We start from the raw sequence: 26,535 nt of genomic DNA, 5'->3' as shown, positions 1-26,535 counted from the left end.
ACACCAGGCAAGGTTATTTGATTCCAAACAATTGGTTTATTGATCATTACAGAATGTCTCTCTGGTGTTCCCGCTGCCTCCCCTCTCTCTTCCCATTTCCCAACCATGATTCCCTTCTCCCTGCCCCCCTCCTACTCTCAGACAACAATAGAGACCCAAATCAGGATTGTCATCCCTCACATCATGAAATTTCTTTTGCAGCAGCAGCACGATACATGAAATTACTACTGTACAGTGCAAATGTCTTAGGCACCCTAGCTCTATATTATATCTATAGACTTAAGAGTTTTGCACTTTACTGTTGTTTCCAGTTAGGGTGGTGAGAGGGCTGGGGGTGGGTGCTGTGCAAGGTGTCCCATGCTTCAGATGCCCTTGTGCTTCTTATGGTAGAGGCTGCAGCTTGGGAAATGCTTTTTGGAGTAGAACAGTCAAGCAATTGCTGTGATTGTTAGATGGTATATACTGTGCACCAGTAGTGGGAATGATTTTGGGTAGAGAACGGGGCATCTGTCATATGCACCACTTTAGCCTGTGTGTTATTCCGGTTTTCAAGTGTTTTTTGGAAGGTGAAGGTGTGGCACAACACTTCTGATCTGTGCCTAGCAGATGGAGAATTGGCTTTGGAGAGTCACTCAGCACAGGAGAGTCTCTGAACAGCCAGCTCTTTTTGTCAGAGTATTTGTGTACGTGGTACAGCTGAGTTTCCAGTCCATGGTGACCTTTAAATTATCAGCAGGGAACTTGGACGTCAGTGAAGGTTGAGCCTATATCACTGGACATTTTATTACTTGAAATAGGTATCATTTGGCACTTGTGTCTTAGAGATGTTTCTTGCCTCCAAAATGCAGTCAGCAAAATGGAAGGCTATGAAACACAGGAATTAGCTACAAGGGTTAAAAAAAATTCAATTTAACAGACAGGAAGAAGAGATACATGGCAAATACTTGTTTTTCCATACAGGAAGTTGTCAGTTAGTTCTGCAGAACTTCAATGCTGAGACATTGCTTTTGCCAAAATGTTAAGACTTTAATATCCTCTACAAGTGTTAAACATGTAAATGGCAAGAAAAGTAGTAAACTTTTAGGGAATATATATATAAATAAAATAATCTAGCAGAGTGGATGGATAAATGGCAATGAAAATTATAGAAAAATGTGAAGGAATACACATGTCCAAGATAATGAACAGAGCAAAAATTATGACAAAAATTGTGAGTTCTAACATATCTGTAGAACAAAAGCAAAAAGCTGGCCAAAGATTTTGTAGATGTATATGAGATCACACTATAGTAGATGGGGGTAGAGCAGGGGTCGGCAACGTTTACCACTGAAAGAGCCAATATGGACCCATTTCCCACAGAAAAGAAAACACTGGGAGCCACAAAACCCGTTTGACATTTAAAATGAAATAACACTGCATACAACGGTTTTTTTGCCTTTATGCTATGTATAAACAAACTATAGTGTTGCATTTATGAAACTGATGAACTCCTGCAGAGAAAACAAAATTACATTTCTGCATGCAACAAAAACATTTTGAACTCCGAAAAAAAGACACTGGGTTGAAGGTTACTCCATAGGTAGCCTACCTTGGATCGAAGAATTAAAAGAAAGCGCGCACTGGCGGGTGTCAGGCATTGGCAGTGGTCATGTATATTAATAGCGATAAAAAACACGTTGTAGCGGTGTAGCGCTACACGCAGCGCTAAAATAAAGACACTGCAGTCAAAGGTAACTTTGTTCGAACTAAACAGCCTTAATTTAAAGCCTCCCTCAACCCGTCCCCCTGGGCGCGGATGCTCCAAAAGACACGTACTCACAAACCCCCGTAGGCTATCTCCCTTAGCCGGAACGGTGGATAATTGTGAGCCGGTTCGGATGTGCCAGGAAAAGGGGTCTCCACAACATTTTTAGATTGTACAAGATCACCATAATCTTCAAATTTCGAATTACATTTCAAATACTAACAAACTACGGGGAGCCGCAGCACAGAGATCAAAGAGCCGCATGCGGCTCCGGAGCCGCGGGTTGCCGACCCTTGGGGTAGAGTAACAAATGATCATATGAATGGACACAGAGGCAAGAAAGTCTGGAGGATTGATCCAGACACCAAGTTCAACTACTATCATGGCAGCCAGAGAATTTACTGTGCAGATATATTCATCTTTGAAAGTGACAGGATACATTGAGATTACTTGGCAAAGAAACCAAGATCCTGAACTTCATAAATACAAGCTACAAGTGCAAATACTGGTATGTTTATATTGAATCTTTAAAGTCAAAAGACTGTCAAGCTGCAAGTAGAGAATTGTATACATTTCTGGTCTCCACACTCTAAGGCACACATCAATATACCCAATAGGGGTCCGATATTAGGGAAAATTTGCTTGAATGAGGGCTCTCAGCTACAAAGTTGTACTGGAGAGATCGGAACTATTTCTTCACGGAACAAACAAAATGTCAGGCAAGGATTCCATGGATGTATTCAAGATCACAATATACTTGCATAGGGATACAGTAGCAAATAGTTACATGAATGGACATGGAGGTCAGAAGTTGGAGCATTGATCCAGATCCAACTCCTATCATGACAGTTAGGGATTTTAAATCAACTTAAGTTAATATTCTATCAATTAAAAAAAACACTGGATTCAGTAACTGTAAACAAAATTATCAGATGGTAATTCTGGTTTACTCATGGAAAGTTAGGCCTCTAATTCGAGAAACCCTCGGAAAGAAATGTCCCCTCTGCAATCTCTCACACCACCCCTCCCCCATCGATTCCTTTTGAGTTTTGTTTCATTAAGATCACCTCTCATTCATCTAAACACCAATGAGTAAAGGACCAACTTGTCCAACCTCTCTCTATACATCAGCCCTTCATCCTAGTGAGTCTTCTCTGCACTACCTCCAGTGCAAGCAGGTCCTTCCTTTAATACAGAGAACAAAAGCCCTATGTAGTATTCCAGGTGTAGCCACATCAATGCTCTGTACTAATGCTGACACTGCCACTGACCACTGACATATAATGATCAAAGAGAGAAGCTATGGCCATATGGAAATGGTTCAAGTGTTGTGAAACATGTAAGTGTCTTTTTCAAGCTTGAGACGTGCAGCACTGAGTTGTTTTTTGGAGAGCTGTGGTTTCCTTCGTGGTGTCCTTCTATGAACATCATTCTTGTTCAGTGTTTCTCTTATAGTGGACACACTGAAGGGACTTAAGCAAGTTCTAGAGATTTCTGCAGGTCTTTTGCTGTTACCCTTGGGTTCTTTTTCACCTTCTTTAGCATTGCACATCGTGCTCTTAGTAGGACACCCACTCCTAGGGAAAGTAGCAACAGTACTGACTTTCCTCCATTTGTAGACAATTTCTCTTACTATGGAATGATGCATACTCAGGTCCTTAGAAATGCTTTTGTAGCTTTTTCCAGCTCCACATACCTCCACAGTTCTTCAAAGGTCCTCTGAAAGTTGTCTTGATCGAGGTGTGGAGCACATAAACAGATCTTGAGAAGAGCAGACTCTGTCGTAACCTGACTTTGTATGTCTTTTTTATGGGGAAGGGGACCTCCATAACCCACACCTCCAATCTCATCTCATTGATTGGAACACCTGACTCCAAATAGCTTTTATAGAAGGCATTACCCCAGTCATTCACATAGACTTTTGAACCTAGACTGTGATTGTTTAAATGGTGTACTCAATATTGATAAGTACAACAATTGTTTGTGTGTTATTAGTTTAGGCAGATGGTATATTACTGTGACTTAGATGAAGATCAGACCACATTTTATGAATAATACAGAAAACCAGGTAATTACAGAGTTCACAAACTTTCCCTTGCAACCAACATTTGCTCCACAAGTCTGAGGCCATTATCCCAACCTTGATATTCAACAATTACAATTGCCATGTCTCCCAGCATCAACATCCCAGAGATTATTGACTAGAAACTCAGCACGATCAGCCACACAAATTCACTGGCAACCATGGGTTGGGTATTATGGGCAAAGAGCTCCATGAAACTTCAAAGGCATCATCTACGAGGCTCAAGTCGGGAGCAGGATGATATGGTCTCCATTTGCTGGATGAATGTATCCCTGACAATATTCAAGATGCTCATCACCATCTGGTACAAAACAGTCCATTAGATGAGCACCCCACTTCACTGCCATAAACATATATTCTCTCTGCCCCAGTGCAGTGCATCATATATAAAAATACACTGCAATTACTCATCTATGCATTTCCAACAATACCTCCCAACCCTGAGTCCTATCAAGTACAAAAACAGGAGGAACAAAACCACCCACGTTGTCCATTCTGACCTTTGCCCCACAGCCTGTAACAATTCAAGATTCAAGGTGATGGCCTCCCACCTACAAGCCAACAAAATGTGAGTAATGCCAAAAGCTGGTCACATCTTGAAGAGTGTAGAAGAGTGGTCAACCATGTCTTTCAGAAGGTAAATGAGGGAAGGTAATTTGCTTTGCTATAAAGAAACAGACTGGATTGATCTGCAAGTTACCATAGACCATGGGTAAAATGGCATTCTGTGCTGAACTGACTCCATGAATTAAAATTATGCACAATGATCTATGTGCAACAATAAACCACTGGAACAAGAACATCATGAGAGCAAATATTTTGCACTGCACTCATCCTCATATGAACTGTCTGCTGGACATTTAGGGTCACCAGCACTGTATTTCAAAACAAAAGGGTTTGGTAAATGTGCTGTGGTCCCTGCTGCTGTTTATGGGACTCCAAAAGGGAGTTAACAGTAGTCCAAATGTTCTGGAACAAAAACTATTTCTATAATACAATAACAAAACTTTGAAATAGTTTTCGCATTCCAGGATCCACCCAATCCCTGCTGTGCTTAACAGTTGACTCAGACAGGCACAGCTCATCCTACCTCAACAAGAATGATGTTTACTCAGGGATTTTATAACTTTCTGTTAGAAGTGTCACTTCAAAGCAGGCTTCAATTTATTTCAGAGGTCAAGTGACAATACTCGCTGCACACCTAGTTATCCCATTTATCTGGGACAAACACTATCCTGGAGTTGTTCTGCTCAAGCTAGGACTGAACTATGTTAGTTAGGTCAGGAAAATTTGAAAAAGGGTATCCTAAATGAATCTTGCACAGAGCCTTTGAGAGACTGCACAATCTACAACCGCACAGCAAGTCTGTAGGAAACCGATAGCTACTGGGGAGAGCAGAGTTAACACTTGATTGTCAGTAGGCTGCAGCAAGTCTGATACTAGTCACATTCCCCAAAGGAAAAAAACGTTCCTGGAATCTTATCTTTCTAATCAAGAACCATGTACAAATATTCTTCTTGTTATCAAGAGAACTTCAGGCATTTCCTTTAAGCAAAAAAAATCAGGCACACCCCAAACATTAAACGAAGGGTTCCCTCACAGCCAATTACTAGAGTGCTGCACGTTTCCATACGGATTCCATCTGGTATTCCACTACGGATTCTATAATTATGCTCTGCTCCTTCACTCTTTGTCCAACTCCCTGAAGTCCCACTTCCCATCTCAGTTGACATCCTACACCTAACCCAACTCTGTAATGACGACCTCCTGTAGATCTGCTCCAATTAACCCCAACTTCAAGAAATAAATCATTCTGCAGATCTATAATGACTCCTTTTCCCATCCAAAATACCAATGAATTGTACTGACCTTGTTTGAAATAGCCTACACCATTCTTACTGATTCAAAGCAAAAGCCCCAGAGTGGCATGATTTTGCCCAGGTATCTCATCAGATTTGGTATAATCAAAATATCTTGCTTTCAACCAATAAAATTAGTAAGTTGGAGCATAAAATCCCACTTTGGAGCACTAGGAAGGAATTCAATTAGCTTCCCAATCAGAGGTATTAAGAGATTTAAATGCATCTGTGGGGATACATGCTGTGTACATCATACAGGTTTCTTTGGCTCTTTTAATGTACTGTAAAACTAGAATTTTTATAAATTCTACTTGAGCAATAGTTACAGAACATGGAATTAGCACTCTTTATTTGAAGCGAACTTCTTATGCAAAGAACCCTCACTGAGCATGGCTATCTACTGCAGATCTGAATGATTTCAAGTTTCCATTGCCAAGTTTTCAGTTTACTGCTCTGACAGCTCTAACTTTCATTATTTCCCCAAAATGTCTTGCTTCTGTTGCTCTCTCTCCCACCCACTCCTGCTCTAGTTCACCAGCTGAATGCATAGAGTATAATGCAATGACATTGCCAGCGCAATGCCAGTAAAACAGCATGGTGTCACTTTCAGTTAAGCAATGTCAATAATTCATCACAAACCCAAAGTCATTTTGAAATATTTCCTAGGCTTCTTTTATCCTTGTCAAGAACTTTACAGTTGCATTGGAAACAAGATGATACAAAAGAATCGTTAGATATTTGATGCTGCTGTGAAAGATCTGAAAAAGTTGGAGGCAAAGATTCAAGACTGCTCTGCCATTCCAGTTAGTCAATAAAATCCTTAAAAAAAATAAAAAGGAAGAATTAAGATTCCATTGTTGAAACCTAACTCTACCAATATTCTATGCTTCCACCACAACTATTAAATAGTATGTTCCACTGATATATAAGTAACCACTTATCTGGCATAAATTCATTTTGAATGCATGATGAGCACAAGGAAATAATTATTGCCCTTTTGTGAAAAATCAGTGGTCTTAGTGGAAATAATTACCGGTAAGTCCATCATTACCATAGTTAATATTGTTCTGTACTCCTGGCAAGCCACACATTCAAATACAAGTTCCTTCAACTCTTTACTCTACATCGTTATCTGTTGGCAATGACCCTCACATTGATAATTGCAGCAAGTTGGACATGCAGCACAATTACAATCTTTTTTTTGAGAACACTTGGAATGACCGCTTCATTTGCCCATTTAAACATCTTTAATTGGATTGAAATCTGCATTTTATCGAGAAGGTGTAATACTTCATAAGAACACAGGACACAGGAGCAGAATTAGGCCACTTTGCCCATTGGGTCTGTTTTGCCATTACATCATGGCTGATTTATCTCTTTCAACCCAATTCTCCTCCACCACCACCCCCCCCCCCCCACCACAGCCTTTGATGCCCTGACTATCCAAGAACCTATTTAAAACCTCTGCTTTAAATATACTCAATGACTTGGCCTCCATGGCCATCTGTGGCAATGAATTCCACATATTTACCATTATCTGGCTAAATAAATTCCCCTCTCTTTTCTGTTAGAAATGTACGTACTATTTCAGATTACGCTGTCCTGGATCTAGCAAAGAAAGCATGGCAGCACCTCTACTTCCATTGGCATTTACAGGGATTTGGCATGACATCTGAAATATTGATGAACTTCTTTAGATGTGCAGTGGAGAGTATATTGACTGGCTGCATCACAGCCTGGTATGGAAACACCAATGCCTTTGAACGGAAAATCCTATGAAAGGCCCAGTACCTCACAGGTAAAGCCCTCCCAACCATCGAGCACGATTACATGAAACACTGTCATAGGAAAGCAACATCCATCATCAGGAATCCGCACCACCCAAGTTATACTCTCTTCTCGCTGTTGCTATCAAAAAAGTAGTACAGGGGCCTCAAGACTTTCCACCATCAGGTTCAAGAACAAAAGGGGATAACTACACTCAATATCACTTGCCCCATCATTGAAATGTTCCCACAACCAATGAATTCACTTTTAAGTACTCTTCATCTCATGTTCTCGTTATTTATTGCTATTTATTTATATCTGCATTTGCAGTTTGTTGTCCCCTGCACTCTGGCTGAGCTTTCATTGATCCTGTTATAGTTACTATTCTATAGATTTGTTGAGTATGCTTTCAAATAAAGTGAATCTCAGGATTGTATATGGTGACATACATGTACTTTGGTAACAAAATTTACTTTGAATGCCCCTCTATTCTCAGGCTGCGCCCTCTGGTCCTGGACTCGCACAATATAAGAAACATCCTCCCACATCTGATGGGTTTTAATGAGATTTCTCCTCCCCCAATTCTTCTAAATTCCAGTGAGTACAGACCCAGAGCCATCAAATGTGCCTCGTATGTTAAACCTCTCATTCCCAGAATCATTCTTGTAACTCTCCTATGGACCCTCTCCAATGCCAGCACATTTCTTCTCAGATAAGGGGTTGAAAACTCCAATTACAGTCAGACCAATGCCTCAAAGTCTCATCACATCCTTGCTCTAATATTCTAGTCCTCTTGAAATCAATGTTAACTTTGCGTTTGCTTTCCTTACCACTGACTCAACCTTCAACATAACCTTTAGGGAATCCTGTTTCCTCAACACTACCTGCCCTTCCATTCATCTTTGTATCATCTACAAAACTTGGCCACAAAGCCATCAATCGTTATCCAAATCACAGTCACATAAAAAGCAGTCCCAATACTGACCCGAGGAACACCATTTGTCACTGGTGACAATCAGAAAAGGCCCCCTTTATTCTGCCTCCGCCTCCTGTCAATCAGCTAATCTTCTATCCATGCTAGTACCTTTTCTGAAATACCATGGGCTCATATCTTGTTGAATATCCTCACGTGTGGCACCTTGTCAAAGGCCTTCTGAAATTCCAAGTAAACATCATCAATTAACTCTCTTGTCTATCCTGCCTGCTATTTCCTCTAAGAATTCCAACAGATTTGTCAGGTAAGATTTCCCCTTCAGGAAACCATGCTGACTTTGGCATACTTCATCATGCCCCTTCAAGTACCTTCACCTAGACACTAGCTCCATGTAAGCACATCTTCTCCAGAATTACATTACCTTGATTCCTTGAGGAACGATGACATGTTCACTCTCAATTTACCTCAGCTTGTGGCTACATGTTCTAAATTTATAGCTCCCTTCTATGACACCTTTGCAAGTTGAAGTATTCATCCAATCTCTCAATTACCTAGGCAAAAATTAAAACCTGTAGTTTCCTGCATAGCTTTTAAATTAGTGTTATACATTCTATGGCCACTTGATTAGGTAGAGGAGTGGAAACTGGTGTGGTAGCACATCCACTTCAAGGTTCGACAGGCTGCGCATTCAGAGATACTCTTCTGCTCACCATGGTCGTAACAAGTAGTTATTTGAGCTATCGTCACCTTAATCAGGTGTTAATCAGGAATCAGTCTGGCCATTTCTCTCTGATCTCTCTTATTATTAAGGTGTTTCACTCACAGAACTGCTGCTCGCTTGATGTTCTCTGTTTCTCACACTGATCTCCAACCTCCAGAAACTGTGTGAAAATCTCAGATCTGCAGTTTGAGATACTCAAAACACCCCATCTGTCACCAACAACCATTCCACAATCAAAGTCACTCAGATCACATTTTCCCCCATTCCAATGTTTGATCTAAACAATAACTGAACCTCCTTTCTATGTCTGCATGTTTTTAATGTATTGAGTTGCTGCCACATGATTGGCTGATTAGGTATTTGCATTAACAAGGTGTACAGGTGTACCTATTAAAGTGGCCATTGAGTGGAAAGTTAGGAACTAATTTGCTCAAGTAATTATTTTTTCCTGCATTCCCTCACTAAAATACACACCATGTGCAAAGCATTCAATGTTCCAGCTCAGTAATGTTACTTGCTATTAAAAACATTTCCACCTTCTCAAAGCAGGATGTGAATGATTCACATGACTTGCTTTACATCACTGATTTGCCATTCAATACCAAAAATTATGAAACAATACTTTACACTGGACACTGCCTCTTGTATTGAGTATGCAAGTCACAAAGTTTCTGTGATCGCTAAACTTGTCCGTTGCTACTGGCAATACTTACTCATTAGGTCCCATTTCATCAGTGTTGCAACTAACTGAAATACACAGATTTGACTCCAACCCAATAAGAAGTGTGGTATTCTGCACTTTCAAAAGAATTCAAGACCACAAAAGGAATCCAGAAATACTTACACAGAGATTTATTTATTGAAGAAACATAATAAAATTCTGCAGGAATGCAGAAATAGTCAGGATAGGTACCTAATGCACATTAACAGTGCAAAGAAAACAAGTAATTTACTGGGTTAATCAGTGAAGGATTTTTAAGGATACTGCAAAAGACAAATTGCAGTGATTGATTAGCCATATTTGAAATTCCAAGTACAGTTCCACACCCAAAGTAACAACGGGTCTCATTGTACCTAATTGTTTAATAAGTTGTAGTTACATGGAAGCAATTTAAACCCTGTGGTCTAATTAGCCAGTTACAACTCAATAGAAGCCCTCCTGGCTACAGAGATTGTATGTTCAAGCATCACACCAGGGGATGGAACCCAAACGAAAAGTGGTCCTGTTGCAACCGTATGATACTTTGGTAAGACCACATTCAGAGTATACAATTCAGTTTTATTCAAGGATAGATATTGTTCCAACGGAGATACTTCAACAAAACTTCAAGTCGATTCCAGAGATGAAATGTTGATGATACAGCTGTACATGGTCAACACTGGTTTAGACAAAGTAGATGTGAACTGTTCCATTAAATGTGTAGTTTAAGGATCAAATGATACAAGTTTAAATTCTTGAGTAAAAGATATGAAAGCATGAGGGAAAAACATTTTCATCTTATTCAGAGCAATTATGATTGGGAATTCACTGTTTGAAGGGTGGTTGAAATAGAGGCAAGCTATGCTTTGAAACAGGTACTCAAGATAGAATAGTCTGCAAGGCAACAGGAAAACAGGAGGGAAGTAGGGTTGTTCAATGAGGAGCTGACATACTGCAATGGGCTGATCATTGGAGACTGAGGGCACAAGTATATGACAGGAGTAGTGTCAAGCCCACTGAGGCAACCAAACGTCACCCTGTCAAAACATCAAACCCAACTCTGAGCTCACCCAATGTCAAATCAATCCAGAAACAAAGCACATGAATCATACAAGAATATTATCCTGCCTAAAGCTTAGTGAAACATGTCCCTGGCAGCTTAACTAACTCAATGACTACCTGAAGAATGACAAGAATTTTTAAACAGACTGAAGGTATATAGTGTGTTTATGCATGGAAGAGTCTGATAATGCAGAAATACCAGCCAGTTGTGAAGTGCAGGGTACAGGGGTTCAACAGTAATGCAATTCCAACACAACCCCATGTAGGGAATGCCAGCTGTACCATTCAGCCACCCCCTACACTCAAACCTGTATAATATAAGGAAAGCACTTAATGCACCACTTCACCAAATTCAGTGCTTAACAACTTTCTCATTTTAAAAGGAATAGTGGGATAAAAGTCAGATAATACGCAAATTCTTGATTCATCTTTGTTCACATTCACAAATGTGTCTCATGCTTAACGTGATGGTTCTGCCAACATTAATGTGGCTATTTTAACTGCATGTTCTCTGCCATTTACACATTCATTTCCCCCACTGACTGCCATTCAGAATTAAAATTAATGGTATTGGTAGTGTAAATGGGTAGTTGATGGATTGAGTCACGAGCCTGGGGGCAAATATCAATGCGATTTGATAAGGAAAGTCAGAGGTAATGAGGGTCCTTTCCTGGATTCGGGATTGTTTATTGTCATTCTTCAGTTTACGGGTGTAAAAGGGAACAAAGAGTGTTACTCCAGATCCGATGCAGCTTAAGAGACAATAAACACAAACAGGATACCTAGAATAAGGTCACAGAATCAGATACACTAAATGTTACGAGTATATTATGACCGGATCTCTGAAAAGGAATTAAATATACCAGGGCAAGTATCCAAAAAGGAAAACCTTGGAAATATATATCCTGCTTACTAAACTTAGTGGGCAACTGGGTGAGGATAATGCGAGTAACATACCGTGTGAAATGAGGTAAGGTCAAAAGTTCAAGTGGTCGGACAGAACAGGAAAGGTTCACAAAAATCAACTACGTTGCTTTTCGCCAGGGTTTAGGGCAGGGAAACTGTACGTTGAAACAGATTAAGAGACAGTTGGGATAAGGGCGAGAGTCCCGAGGTTTCCTCGGCCAGCCGAGTTACTGTTAGGTACTGTGTCGGAGACAGAGCCAAGCATATTGCGTGATGGGGACGAATGAAAGGATCGAAAGTCGGAGGGGCGGGTGCCTGTGCGCTCGGATGAATGAAGTCCGCCGCCAACCCTTACCCAGCCTCCCTCTTGTTGGATCCACGGCTCCAGGTTGTTCTCCAGATAAGTGCGCATCCAGTGGGCTATCCGACGCACCAGTGCACCCATCTCCTTCTCGGCGCACTCCACACACAGCGCCGCTCCAAAACAGAAGAAGGCGACCAGACGGCCCCAATTGACGCCGTCTCGGAACAACTCGCCCACCACCTGCTCAAAGCGCCGGTAGACCGTGTCCGGGGTGACGCGCAGCTGCGCCGACAGATCGCTGAAGGCGCGCCGGTAACGCAGCTCGAACTCCTCGGCCGCCTCTCGCAGGGCCCGGCAGGTGCGCTCGGCCTCGGGCCCACCGTCCAGTTCGGTGGCCACCCCGTCGGGCTGGTGGTCAGACCCCGCTGCGCCATCCTGTTCACACAGCTGACTCCAACTGTGGCCTCGCTGCTGCAGCTTGTAGCGGAGGAAGTTGGTGACCAGCTCTCTGCTGCTGCACATCCTGCGGCCTCGGCCTCAGCCCCGGCCCCGGCCCCGGCCCCTCACACACTGCGCATAGCGCACGCCACAACGGCCCGAACGGCTCACAAGGCACCGAGGACCTCGCCACAGAGCCGACACGCCCACTCCATCCGCACGGCGTCGCTGTCGGTGCCCCGCCCGGCGCGGCCTGACCGCGCCCAATCCCGGCCGGACGCCGCCCGCCGTGGCCACGCCCGCTCCCGCCTCTCCGTCGCCGCCGGACCACCTGCCGCTCCCGTCGCGGCCAATGACCGTCGCAACATTGTCACAGCTAGACCAATCCCGAGCCCCCGTTGCTGATGGCCCCAACCTTATCGTTGTCTCACCACTCACGGTACGCTTACCGCTGGTCCGTTGCGCCCTTCGGTAACACGCGTTCTTTATGATTCTTCTTCCCCCTTCCTCCACCTGGCTTCACTTGCCCACACTTTTTCAACTCTGCCCACTATCCCTCTCCCCCACACAAATCCTGTTCGCCTACCATTCCTCCCTTATCCGGTTCCACTCATCGCCTTTATTTCATATCAGATACACTAATTTGCAGTATCGTGTTATCTCTGCTTATTATCTCCCAGTCGCCATTACTAACTCCATCCTTCCCCTCCCCACTTTCCTCCTACTTGGCCATTTCCCATTTACGCTCTGTCCCAATGCATGGTCTCGCGAAACGTTGGTGATGTCTTTGCATTCTCTTCATTCCATCAAAATTCAGATACTACTATCACCTTCCTGCCAATTCCCCCTTTCCAAATTCACCTCCTCCCAATATTAGCCCTCAAAACCTCAACCCTAATCCAATCACCTCTCCCAGCTTTATCCCAGTCTCACCTCTCCTCCTCCCTAACCCAACCTCCTCACTCACATTAGTGCTCCGTAATCCATAATTTTTATGTGGTTACATACATAAATAGATATTAAAGAAAAATAAAACTAACTGCTGGAAGTTTGAAATAGCATTAACTAAAATGCTAGAAAAACTCATCGTCAGATAGCAGCGGTGGAAAGTCTGTCAGAACGGGAAAACTTGGTCATTCTTTTTCAGACTCAAAACAATGAATGTTTCTAGTTTCAGGGATGCTGCCCTATTTGCCGTGTTTTATTCACATTCACATAGAGATAAGGCGCAGAACAGGCCCTTCCGGCCCAACAAGTTTTCCACCACTGTTTTTGTTTTGCCTTTTTTCCATATCCTTAATTTAATAATAGTTTTATTTTTTAAGTGCCTGCAAAGCCTTTGGGATTAAAATCCCCACCCTTTTGAGTCCAATGTAAATATTACCATAGTAAATATTTATCACTCAAACATCTAAACTCAAAAGCAACATATATGATGTTTAAGTTGTATGAATCTGCGTCCCTTTCTAGAACAGTGCTTTTATTTATGAAAAGTGATTGACCTGAAACCATACCTGTTTTTTTCACTCTCTACTGATGCATCCTGTTATTTTCTGTTTATGCATGCCTTTGAATTCCAGGCCGAGATAAAAACATTTCATAATCCTTTGATTATTTTATCTCTTTTGACCCCAGATTTTGTGTTGAGGGAGGAGGTATAGGGATCATTTTGGGATATCTGTGCCTCTTTTCCAAACAAAAGATTTAATTAATGATTTTGTAATTAACTAGTTCTTTTAATATACTTGGAAGAAAACAATCAGATTGTATGAATTTGTGTTTCTTGACCCCTTTAATGTTTTTCCAGTTTCAATTTTCTTTCAGGACTATTTCAGTGGTAATTATTTTTTATGCAAGAGGGAAGTGACAATTAAACCAGCTAGTTACGGAGAGAGTGGTCCCTGCAGAAAGATAAGATTTGTAGTAGGATTGTGCAGCAGCTGTTAAAAATGCTGAAGAATAGTAGTTACAAGACTTCCCCAGTTTACAGACACCTGACCTATGTACACGTGAATTGTGTGTCAGTGGGATGGATTTGCTGGGTGCTACAGGCATCTTCTGCCATGTGGAAATTAGTTTCTGCCACGTTCTGATTTGTGAGTTAGGTTACAAACAGGAATAGAACCTTGTCTTACTTTGGGTGGTGTTGCAGTTTTATATCATTACAATTTTCATTCAGTTTAAATGGATTTTGCTTCTAATCTTTTATTACTGAATTGTTTTTCCACTATTGTGTCATTGTCTAACTAATGAAGTTATTCCAACTTACTTCTTACCCTTACTGTTTCCTCAGTTTATTGAATATTACTTCATTTAGTTGCCAGACCTATTCTTTTGTAGCAGTTATTTGGCATTGGTACGTACAGTTCTCCAACAAGGTTATATGGGGACGAAAGCATCTTTTATTGGAACAAAACAAAAGGTACAATAGCTAATGGAATTCAGTCAAAAGCTCAACACTTCCCTAGCACAAATGACAAAGCAAGTCAATGTAACAACATTTATGTTCATTGACCAAATGTCAATTATCAATGGTAATACCAGCACTCATTGTTCAATGCAATGTCATGAGAAAAAGATTAGGATATTTAGTCAGCAATAAATAATGGTGACATGTTTCTAAGTCAGGGTGGTGTGTGACATGGAGGAGGAACTAAAGGTAGTGGAGTTTGCATACACTTGCTGCAGTTGTCATGAATTTGGCAGAGGTCACAGCTGTAGTCAAGTTGAGGATTTGCAGTGCATATTATAAATTTACTGACTTCATTTCTGTTCACAACTTCTTGCTGAATGAAGTAACCCAACTTGAATGCAAACACTTTCATTTCGGACCTTATGGAAAGAACATCACTGGTAAAATAGCTAAAGCTGGTCGGCCTGGGACACTGCTCTGAGGAACTTACTTAGTTATGACTGCCAACATCCCCAACCATTTTTGCTCTACAAGGAAATCTCCTGGTTCCAATCATTGCTATATATTTCCATATAACCGTATAACAATTACAGCATGGAAACAAGTCATCTTGGCCCTTCTAGTCCGTGCCGAACTCCTACCTGCACTCAGTCCCATCTACCTGCACTCAGCCCATAACCCTCCATTCCTTTCCTGTCCATATACCTATCCAATTTTTTTTATGACAAAATTGAACCTGCCTCTATCACTTCTACTGGAAGCTCATTCCACACAGCTACCACTCTCTGAGTAAAGAAGTTCCCCCTCGTGTTACCCCTAAACTTTTGCCCCTTAACTCTCAACTCATGTCCTCTTGTTTGAATCTCCCCTACTCTCAATGGAAAAAGCCTATCCATGTCAACTCTATATATCCCCCTCATAATTTTAAATACCTCTATCAAGACTTCTACACTCCAAAGAATAAAGACCTAACTTGTTCAACCTTTCTCTGTAACTTAGGTGCTGAAACCCAGGTAACATTCTAATAAATCTCCTCTGTACTCTCTCTATTTTGTTGACATCTTTCTTATAATTTGGTGACCAGAACTGTACACAATACTCCAAAATTGGCCTCACCAATGCCTTGTACAATTTTAACATTACATCCCAACTCCTATACTCAGTACTCTGATTTATAAAGGTCAGCATACCAAAAGCTTTCTTCACCACCCTATCCACATGAGATTCCACCTTTAAGGAACTATGCACCATTATTCCTAGATCACTCTGTTCTACTGCATTCCTCAATGCCCTACCATTTACCATGTATGTCCTATTTGGATTATTCCTACCAAAATGTAGCACCTCACACTTATCAGCATTAAACTCCATCTGCCATCTTTCAGCCTACTCTTCTAACTGGCCTAAATCTCTTTGCAAGCTTTGAAAACCTACTTCATTATCCACAACACCACCTATCTTAGTATCATCTGCATACTTACTAATCCAATTTACCACCCCATCATCCAAATCATTAATATATATGACAAACAACATTGGACCCAGTACAGATCCCTGAGGCACACCACTAGTCACCGGCCTCCAACCTGACAAACAGTTATCCACCACTACTCTCTGGCATCTCCCATCCAGCCACTGTTGAATCCATTTTACTACTCCAATATTAATACCTAACGATTGAACCTTCCTAACTAACCTTCCGTGTGGAACCTTATCAAAGGCCTTACTGAAGTCCATATAGACAACATCCATTGCTTTACCGTCGTCAATTTTCCTAGTAATTTCTTCAAAAAATTCAATAAGGTTTGTTAAACATGACCTTCCACGCACAAATCCATGTTGACTGTTCCTAACCAGACCCTGCCTATCCAGATAATTATATATATCATCTCTAAGAATACTTTTCATTAATTTACCCACCACTGACATCAAACTTACAGGCCGATAATTGCTAGGTTTACTCTGAGGACCCTTTTTAAAAAATGGAACCACATGAGCAATATGCCAATCCTCCGGCACCATCCCCGTCTCTAATGACATTTGAAATATTTCTCTCAGAGCCCCTGCTATTTCTACACTAACTTCTCTCAAGGTCCTAGGGAATATCCTCTCAGGACCTGGAAATTTATCCTCTTTTATATTCTTTAAAAGCGCCAGTACTTCCTCCTCTTTAATTGTCATAGTTTCCATAACTACCCTACTTGTTTCCCTTACCTTACACAATTCAATATCCTTGTCCTTAGTGAATACCGAAGAAAAGAAATTGTTTAAAATCACCCCCATCTCTTTTGGCTCCGCACATAGCTGTCCACTCTGATTCTCTAAGGGACCAATTTTGTCCCTCACTATCCTTTTGCTATTAATATAACTCTAGAAACCCTTTGGATTTATTTTCACCTTACTTGCCAAAACAATCTCATATCTTCTTATAGCTTTTCTAATTTCTTTCTTAAGATTCTTTTTACATTATTTATATTCCTCGAGCACCTCATTTACTCCATACTGCTTATATTTATTGTAGATCTCCCTCTTTTTCGGAATCATGTTTCCAATATCCCTTGACAACCATGGCTCTCTCAAACTTTTAACCTTTCCTTTCAACCTAATAGGAACATAAAGATTCTGTACCCTCAAAATTTCACCTTTAAATGACCTCCATTTCTCTATTACATCCTTCCCATAAAACAAATTGTCCCAATCCACTCCTTCTAAATCCTTTTGCATCTCCTCAAAGTTAGCCTTTCTCCAATCAAAAATCTCAACCCTGGGTCCAGTCCTATCCTTCTCCATAATTATATTGAATCTAATGGTGTTGTGATCACTGGACCTGAAGTGCTCCCCAACAAATACCTTTATCACCTGACCTATCTCATTCCCTAACAGGAGATCCAACACTGCCCCTTCTCTAGTTGGTACCTCTATGTATTGCTGCAAAAAACTATCCTGCAAACATTTTACAAACTCCAAACCATCCAGCCCTTCTACAGAATGGGCTTCCCAGTCTATGTGTGGAAAATTAAAATCTTCCACAATCACAACCCTGTGCTTACTACAAATATCTGCTATCTTCCTACAAATTTGCTCCTCCAATTCTCGCTCCCCATTAGGTGGTCTATAATACACCCCTATTTGTTACCTCACCTTTCCCATTCCTCAATTCCACCCAAATAGTCTCCCTAGACGAGCCCTCTAATCTATCCTGCCAGAGCACCTCTGTAATATTTTCTCTCTTGCCCCTCTGATTCTATCACACCTGAAGCAATGAAATCCAGGAATATTTAGTTGCCAATCACACCCCTCCTGCAACCATGTTTCACTAATAGCTGCAACATCATATTTCTAAGTATCAATCCATGCTGTAAGCTCATCCACCTTTCTTACAATGCTTCTAGCATTAAAATAGATGCATTTAAGAAACTCTCCACCTCTTACTCTCTGTTTATCCCTAACAGTGCAAACAACTTTATTATCTTTTTTCTACATCTCCTTCTCCCCTACATCTTTGGTCTGAGTGCTCCTCTTCTCTGTCACCTGCCTATCCTCCCTCACAGACTGTCTACTAGCTTTCTCTATTTCTGAACTAACCTCCTCTCTCCTAGTCTCTTCAATTTGATTCCCACCCCCCAACAATTCTAGTTTAAAGTCTCCTCAATAGCCTTTGCAAATCTCCCCACCAGGATATTGGTCCCCCTAGGATTTAAGTGCAACCCATCCAATGTATTTCCCTGGGTTATACATTGATGTGTTTTTTAGTCTCTGAAGACACACATGGTTAAATTCTCATTTGATGTTAAGGTCTGTTACTTTCATTGAACATCTGGAATATAAAAAAGTAGACTCAGGTGCTGGGGATAATTCCGCTTTTCAATAGATCTCTTGGGTGCCAATTAAAGCGATAAAATGTTCCAGTGAAGCAGCATGAGGTGATTCTTTGACATCACAGTATCAGCCTCTCAACCAATCATCCCATAACTTATTCCAATTCTGAGGCAGGTAACTCCTCATTGTTGTCTCTGCTCAGAGTTGCTGCTGGTAGTGGTATACCAATGGCAGAAGACAGTGGCAAGATTATGTCTATCAAACTTTGGGCTTCTTGATTTTGACACACACTAAGCAGGTAATACTGAATCTAGATCAATGTCAAAAACTTCCTCAGACTGTCAAGCTTGCAGGGATCATAGTAATTACTGTAAGTATTCAACACAGCACATTGAGTATTGAGCACTTCCTTTGCATAATCAAAGGGGAGGAGAGTGGCAGAAGTGGCTGACGTCGAGGTTGGGAGGCTGGAAGGTAGCAGCCACTGATTCTCATCCTTGTTCTAGAGGGAGGCAGGGTGCAAGAAGCGGAACAGATGTTGTGATACCCCTGTTAATTCCAATGGATGGGAATTGTTGGTGAAGAAAAAGTTGTATCGGATGCACCAGAGTAAAACATGACATAGGAACAGATATAATGGAGACCCAGAACCTGAGAGAATGGACATGGAATACTTTTGGGGTGAGAGGAAGCAAAGTCAAGGTAGTGGATACATTTTGACCATGTTGTATTTTAACTATTAAAGTGTAGTTAGACAAAAAGTGCCAAAAATCAAAAGTGAAGCATTCACAATCATGTTCAGCCAGAATGGTGGAGTGACTGATTCATCTCCAGAAGACCCTGAGATCCTTAGCATTGCAGAAGACCTTCCTCAACCAATTGGAGACACACCACTGTGATATCAAGGAATGACTGAGGGCCTCAAGCTGATAAAAAGCTGCAAAACTATACGTCCCAAATGCAACATGGAAAACTTGCATTCTGGAACTAGACACATTCCTAGCCAGAGTTACAACACCGGAATCTATCTGAGACAGCAGAAATTTTCTGAAGTTTGACATCTTCACAAATACGCACAGGGCCACTGCACAGGATTGGAAAAAGCTGCAGAGGGTTGAAGACTCTGCCAGCTCTATCATGGACCTCTATCTGAGCCTCACCAGCATCAAAGGAATCTTCAAATGACAATGCCTCAAAAAAGCAGCATACATCCCTCATCACCCAAGATGTTGTTGTTGCCCTTTCTGTGCTTTGTGGTGCATTGGGCAGTAACCTTGACATTTCTTTAGACTGTTTATAATGAGGCTGAGTGGGTAACTCGACACTCAACCCAGCACAGACAGAAAGTGTGCAAGGAGCCGGCTGAATTCGAACCCGGAGCCTCTCGTCTCGAAGTCCGGTGCGAATGCCACTACACCACTGGCTGACTTACATCACCCAAGATGTGCTCTCTTCTTATTTTTACCATCAGTGGGGAGGTACATGAGCCTAAAGACACACACACACACACACACTCACCATTTTAGTAACAGCTTCTTCCCCCTCCTAACCTTGCCATCAGGTTTCTGAATGGACAATGAACCAATGCATGAACACTACATCTCTAGTTTAGCTCTCTCTTTGCACTACATTATATACTGTATACGTATTTTATTGTAATTTGTATTATTTTTCATGGAGTGCACTGGAATGCTGCTGCAGAATAACAGATTTTACGACATGTCAGTGATCTTAAACATGATTCTAATTCTGAGAGCAAGACCAATTCAATCCTGTTAATTACAGCTCAGTCATTCTCCTCACTTAATACAAAAGTGAGGGAAGATGTGATCCAAATACATTCAAGCAGCACTTTGTCAACATTTAAAGTATATATTGCATAATTTAGCTTGTTTGGTTCTTTTTAAGTTCCATGAAAATAAATCATGATTTCATTTTTATTCATTCCTGGTTTTTTTTTATGTTTATTTGGAGTCCAGTGTCTATTTCAACTTTCTTCCACTTTGTCTCATTAAAAGAATAAAATGTGAAAAACACCCACAGAAATGCTTTTTCAATCAGTACAAAAATAATTTAGTTTTAAATATCTAAGTAAATCAAAAGAACAATAAACATTCCTCATGGTTATTATGTCCTGATTAAAACAACACAGTCAACTTGGCCTGAACCAGGAAGAACCAAGATAATGTTTTAATTGGTGATTTTCCTTTGGAATATTTAATCATTTTTCAGATTTGAACCATGATTCACTGGGTTGTCAGCTGCTTTGAATGGAGGATCCCTGCGCCAGTCACAGTGGGAGTGAGGGCAGGTGTGTGTTGAGCTTTGAATGTGAGTATTTTGAGTCATCTACTCTTGGGATTAAGCCAGATTTTTCAGCCTCTCCTAAGCCATGGAAGGCAGGATTGCCAATAATGGCAATATTCACCCAATATGCAACCTCCACTCACCGTGTGGCCATGGCCAAGTTGGCAGACTGACTCTGCATCGCTCTGTGCTTGTGCAGAGCTCACATGACCCACACACATGCATACTGATGACGTGATTTGCTCATTTTCACAGGTAATCCTTAATGGAGTCCCTCACCTCCTCTTAGTGGGAGAGGCCCTTGCAAAAAATGATTCAAAAATTAAACATACTTAATAAAATATTAGAACCGGCTTCTGCCCTCAGAAGCTGAAAATGCTGAGAATACACAACAGGTCAGGTGGTCTACCTCCTCCCCAAGATCCAATGTTCCTTTGCCTTTACAGATGCTGCTTGGTCAGTAAGCATCTCCAGCTACTTAATTTCTCCTGTAAACCCACAACTCCATTCATTACTTCTGTTACAAGAATCACCCCTTGTTATAATGATAAGTGAGACACAGAGTATCTGTAGTTACCAACAAGTAACTTTTATTGTTTCAACTAAAAGCACGTGGGTTCACAAGCTATCTCTGTGTGCACCCTACTAGAATTCCTTAACCCTCCATGAACAGTCAATGAAGAGAAAAGGATATTATCTGGGCAAGGATAATGCTGGCCAGGCGTTCCTCATGGTCCCAATCTCCACGATGGTGGGTCTCTGGCCATTGGAGAGTTATCACCCCTGTGTGTTTGGAGCTCCTGATTCTTATACGGTTCCTCATCAATCGAACCATTGGATCTCCACCCCATTGGCCCAAGGTCACCTTCTTACTGGTCACTGTATCGGGCTTCAGCCAACATTGTTCCATGGCTCTGTCCACCCCAGCCTTGTGTATTTGTGTCTTACACTCTGACTGGTCCAAACCAGTTAAATGAGGCAATCCAGACAGAGCCTAACAGGATTACCGATTGCAGGTCTGGCATTTTACATAACAAGTAGCTACTCTCTGAGACTGGTCTCAGGTTAGATTGTCCCGGAACAAGGATCAGTTCAGAGTCCACAAAATGGGGAAACAAAGACAAATGGCTTGTCTGCTTCCCCTGTCCTTGATCAGACTGCAGTTTCTTCTGGCCAATACCTCTAAATTAAAGGCAAAGTTCTGCAAACTTGTGAATTCATCCTAATCATGAGGAAATCTGCAGAAGCTGGAAATTCAAGCAACACACACAAAATGCTGGTGGAACGCAGCAGGCCAGGCAGCATCTATAGGGAGAAGCACTGTTGACGTTTCAGGCTGAGACCCTTCGTCAGGACTAACTGAAAGAAAAGATAGTAAGAAAGTGGGAGGGGGTGGGGGAAATCGGATTCTTCTCCTATCATTTCGGGTTTTTCCCTCCCCCTCTCATATCTCTTACTATCTTTTCTTTCAATTAGTCCTGACGAAGAGTCTTGGCCCAAAACGTCGACAGCGCTTTTCCCTATAGATACTGCCTGGCCTGCTGTGTTCCATCAGCATTTTGAGTTCAACCTAATGGCATTTTTATTGGATACACGGAGCAGTCCTTATTTCAGTCTACTCAGCTACAGTCCCACTCCTCTTTTTTCCCCAGTATATTGATGCTGTGTTGTTACTCCTTTCTGCACTTGTACACAACTTAATATTTCTGTGCCAAAGCTTCACTTATATGGGGCACTGGTGGATCCAAATATGAGAAATCTACATAATATTGGTCTCCTTGTCTTTGTTTATGTTCTGAGAAGATTTACTGATACCTGGAAGCTATGTTCCCTCGAAAGTGCACGTGTGCGCACGCAAACACGTTTTTCAACCAGTGCACTAAGGAAATTAATGTGTGCACAAAAGGTTAGTTACTTAAAATAATGTAATAATTAATAATTATACTTATTGAAAATAATATTTTAACTAAATGTTTCTGTTAACTAGTTAGTCAGTTTTTCAAATACCACAATGTACGTCACTAATTTATGTCACTTCACCTTTCCTGTTCCGGTTTGTACAGCTGCATCACAGCAGCAGCCATCTTTGGCGGACAGTGTTCATATCGTAAAGTTTACAAAGATCTGTTTCAAATCCTGTAGATAGCTTACTAGGTTTTTATTTAAAAAAAATATTGATTCACTATGTTGAATTCAAAAGAAGCGAAGGCCGTGAAGTGCAAAAGAACTTTACAGGTTTTAAGTGATGTCTTTGATGAACCGGCTGCACTGTGCAAGATTCTGCAAAAGAGTGGACTGACACCGATTGATTCACTTCATTTTGTGTGAGGTAAAATTAACCCTTCTGTGAGCAAGCCAATTCTGCATACACAAAGCAAGGTTCCCTTGGATACCACATCTCCTTTCTTTCTCAATAAGCCTTGCTTGGGGTATCAAATGCCTTGCTGAAATCCACATACACTACATCTACTGCTCTACTTTCATCAATGTGTTTAGTCACATCCTCAGATGAAGAAAATAGTTTTGATGCAATCAGTGTTTTGTCATGTAAATTGCACATGGACGAAGGTAAGGAGTTTCCCTGGAGGTTCTACTCTAATACAGCACATGGATGACCTCCTGTCAACCTTCCCAAGCAAGGAAACCTGTGAGCAGGACTCCCTCTACCTTTTACATGAACTAGCCAAGAAAGGTCATAAAGTATCAAAGCAGAAACTACAGATTGTACAACCAGAAGTTACTTATCCGGGACATACCTTATCCCAGGGTACAAGTTCATTGATTAAGATTCCGATTGAATTGAAGAGATAGTCAAAGCCCTGCAGCCAACGACTCACAGGGAAATGAAGCATTTCCTGGGGTTGACTGGGTATTGTACACAGTGGATTTTAAATTATGCCGCTATTGTTGGGCCCCTCCAGAAAATAATCTCTTCCCAGTTAACCAGATCCTTCATACCCCGGAAACTGAGGAAGTGTTTGAGCATATGAAAGAAACAATATCTGCCTCAGCCCTGAGCCTCCCAGACTACAATAAGGAGTTTCACCTTTTGTTCACCATGAATAGTTTGTTCAGATTGTTCTGACTCAGAATCACAGGGAAAAACAAAGGACAATTGTTTATTTCAGTGCTCAGACCCAACAGCCAGCAGTATATTGGATTGTCTTCCAGCAATGGCAGCCTCTTGACTTGCTGTTCAGCACATACTGAATCGCTGTGCTGCATAACATCCTACTCCAGCTAAGCAAACTGAGTATGAAATCGTGTTATTAATAAGCCCAAATGTTAGAATTACTCACCGTGCAACTCATGACCACTCTTCTCCCCATGGAGGAAGATGGATATTAACACTGCTGTGAAAATGTTACACAAGAAGAAGCAAAACCCGTGTGGACCTTACTGACACTGCTATTGCTAATGCTGATTTGATTTTCTTTGTTGCCAATTTGGGTTCATGTAATGATAATGGAAAAGCTGGGTGGTAAGCAGCACATTAGTCCTAAGCTGCTGCATTGCAAAACTTAATTGACTTTGGACTTCGTTTATCCAAGAAAGGGGGCATGTGTGCCCTGATAGGACAAAAATGTTACATTTACATGCCAGATGAATCCAAAGACGTAACTCACTTTGCGGTCATATCTGAGAGGCCGCTGAATAGGTTCAGAAGGTGCGAGATCAGTTTCACAATTACAACAGTCCAGGAAGAGGATGGTGGGTGACTATCCTACATTGTGGTATGACCATTGCTATAATAATAATAGCTGTTATTCTTTTGTGATTTATCTTTAATATAGGACAAAGAAGGAGAGTATATTGAAAATGGTTACCTGTTGATCCAGACTAAGCAAAGGGATTTTGTTTAATTTAAGTTCTGAGACTGTTTCGTTCAAACAAAAGGTGTAGTCTGGCTCTCGCATGGGTTCCAGCTATAACTGCCTTTTTGCTGGCTACGTGGAACAGCCTATGTTTCAAGTCTACACTGGTATCACTCCCAACTTTTCCTACACTACACCGACAATTGCATTGGAGCTGCTTCCAGCACATAAATTTCCATAGCTTCCACCATCTCCAATGGGATCCCACCAGCAAGCATATTTTTCCCTACCCCTCCCCCCCCCCCACATTCTGCTACGCAACCCCTTTCTCCATTCGTCCCTCCCCACTGATCCCCTTCCTGGCACTTATACTTTCAAGCAGAGCAAATGCTACACCTCCTCCCTCACTACCACTCAGGGCCTCAAACAGTCCTTCCAGGTGAGGCGACACTTCACCTGTGAGACTGTTGGGGTCATCTACAATATCCGGTGCTCCCGGTGTGGCTTGCTGTACATCGGTGAGACCTGAAGTAGATTGGAAGACCGCTTCACCGAGCACCTCTGCTCCATCCGCCAGAAAAAGCGGGATATCCCAGTGGCCATTCATTTTAACTCTACTTCCCTTTCCCATTCCAACATGTCACTTCATGACCTCTTCTACCGTTGTGATGAGGCAACACTCAGGTTGGAGGAGCAACACTTTATATTTCGTCAGGGTAGCCTCCAACCTGATGGCATGAGAATCGTTTTCTCAAACTTCCACTAATAGCCCCTCCCCCAACTACCATTCCCCATTCCCATTTCCCTCTCTCTCCTTATCAGCTTACCTGTCCGTCCGCTCCCTCTGGTGTTCCTTCCCCTTTTCTTTCTTCCATGGCTTTCTGTCATCTCCTATCAGATTCCCCCTTCTCCAGCCCTGTATCACTTTCACCAATCAACTTCCCAGCTCTTTACTTCACCCTTCCCACCCTCCTGGTTTCACCTATCACCTACTACCTTGTATTCCTTTCTCCCCTTCCCTCACCTTTTTACTCTGACTTCTTATCTTTTTTCTCCATTCCAGATTAAGGGTTTTAGCTTGAAACACCGACTGTTTACCCTTTTTCATAGATGCTCCTGGCCTGCTAAATTCCTCCAACATTTTGAGTGCTGCTTGTATTTTCAGCATCTGCGAATTTTCCCTTGTGAGACTGTATCATTATTTGAATATCTGAAAACATTTTGATTACTGTACCCATACGTCAACAATTTTTTTATGATTATGGTGTTGCCATCAAATGACAAAAAAGGAGGGAACGTGGAAATACATTTGTAACCCTGAAGTCTTTGTGGATCTGTAACTTTTGTAAAGTGTAATGTAATGGGGTCTATGAAATCCTTGGGTGCTTTGCAGGTTTGGGTGAGAAAACTAACAGATGTTTCTTTGATGACAGGGAGTTGTTATATGGACAGAGGGGAACAGAATGGAACTTCTAAAGATCAGATGTGTGAATGAGATGAGGATGAAGATAACAAGAGGAATGTAATGTTATGGAATGGAGCAACGTTATCACTGTTCCTTGTTTAACAAAAAGGTGCAAGATCAGGGCTATATTTCCAGACAAAACTTGGCTGGAAGTATACTTCCCCTTGCAAGAAAAACAGTAAATGCATTAATCATGTG

General features: G+C 41.5%; 1 protein-coding gene and 1 long non-coding RNA gene across 2 annotated transcripts in view; one reads left to right on the top strand and one right to left on the bottom strand.

Moving 5' to 3' along the window:
• Positions 1 to 12,812, bottom strand: part of bcl2l1 (BCL2 like 1) — a 19,700-nt gene extending 6,888 nt beyond the window's left edge. Inside the window, exon 1 of the mRNA XM_059980398.1 lies at positions 12,132 to 12,812. Coding sequence (XP_059836381.1) covers positions 12,132 to 12,602 — 471 coding nt within the window. The 5' untranslated portion in view covers positions 12,603 to 12,812. The remainder of the gene's footprint in view (positions 1 to 12,131) is intronic.
• On the top strand, positions 12,259 to 26,535 carry LOC132399720 (uncharacterized). Its single transcript, XR_009514046.1, has 4 exons — positions 12,259 to 12,392; positions 20,983 to 21,061; positions 22,861 to 22,963; positions 26,306 to 26,535. It is a non-coding gene; the product is annotated as an uncharacterized LOC132399720 (long non-coding RNA).

This window comes from Hypanus sabinus, chromosome 9, assembly GCF_030144855.1.
Source record: "Hypanus sabinus isolate sHypSab1 chromosome 9, sHypSab1.hap1, whole genome shotgun sequence".
Taxonomy (NCBI): domain Eukaryota; kingdom Metazoa; phylum Chordata; class Chondrichthyes; order Myliobatiformes; family Dasyatidae; genus Hypanus; species Hypanus sabinus.
The sequence above is the reverse complement of the archived record's forward strand: the minus strand, read 5'-3'. Positions and strand labels throughout refer to the sequence as shown.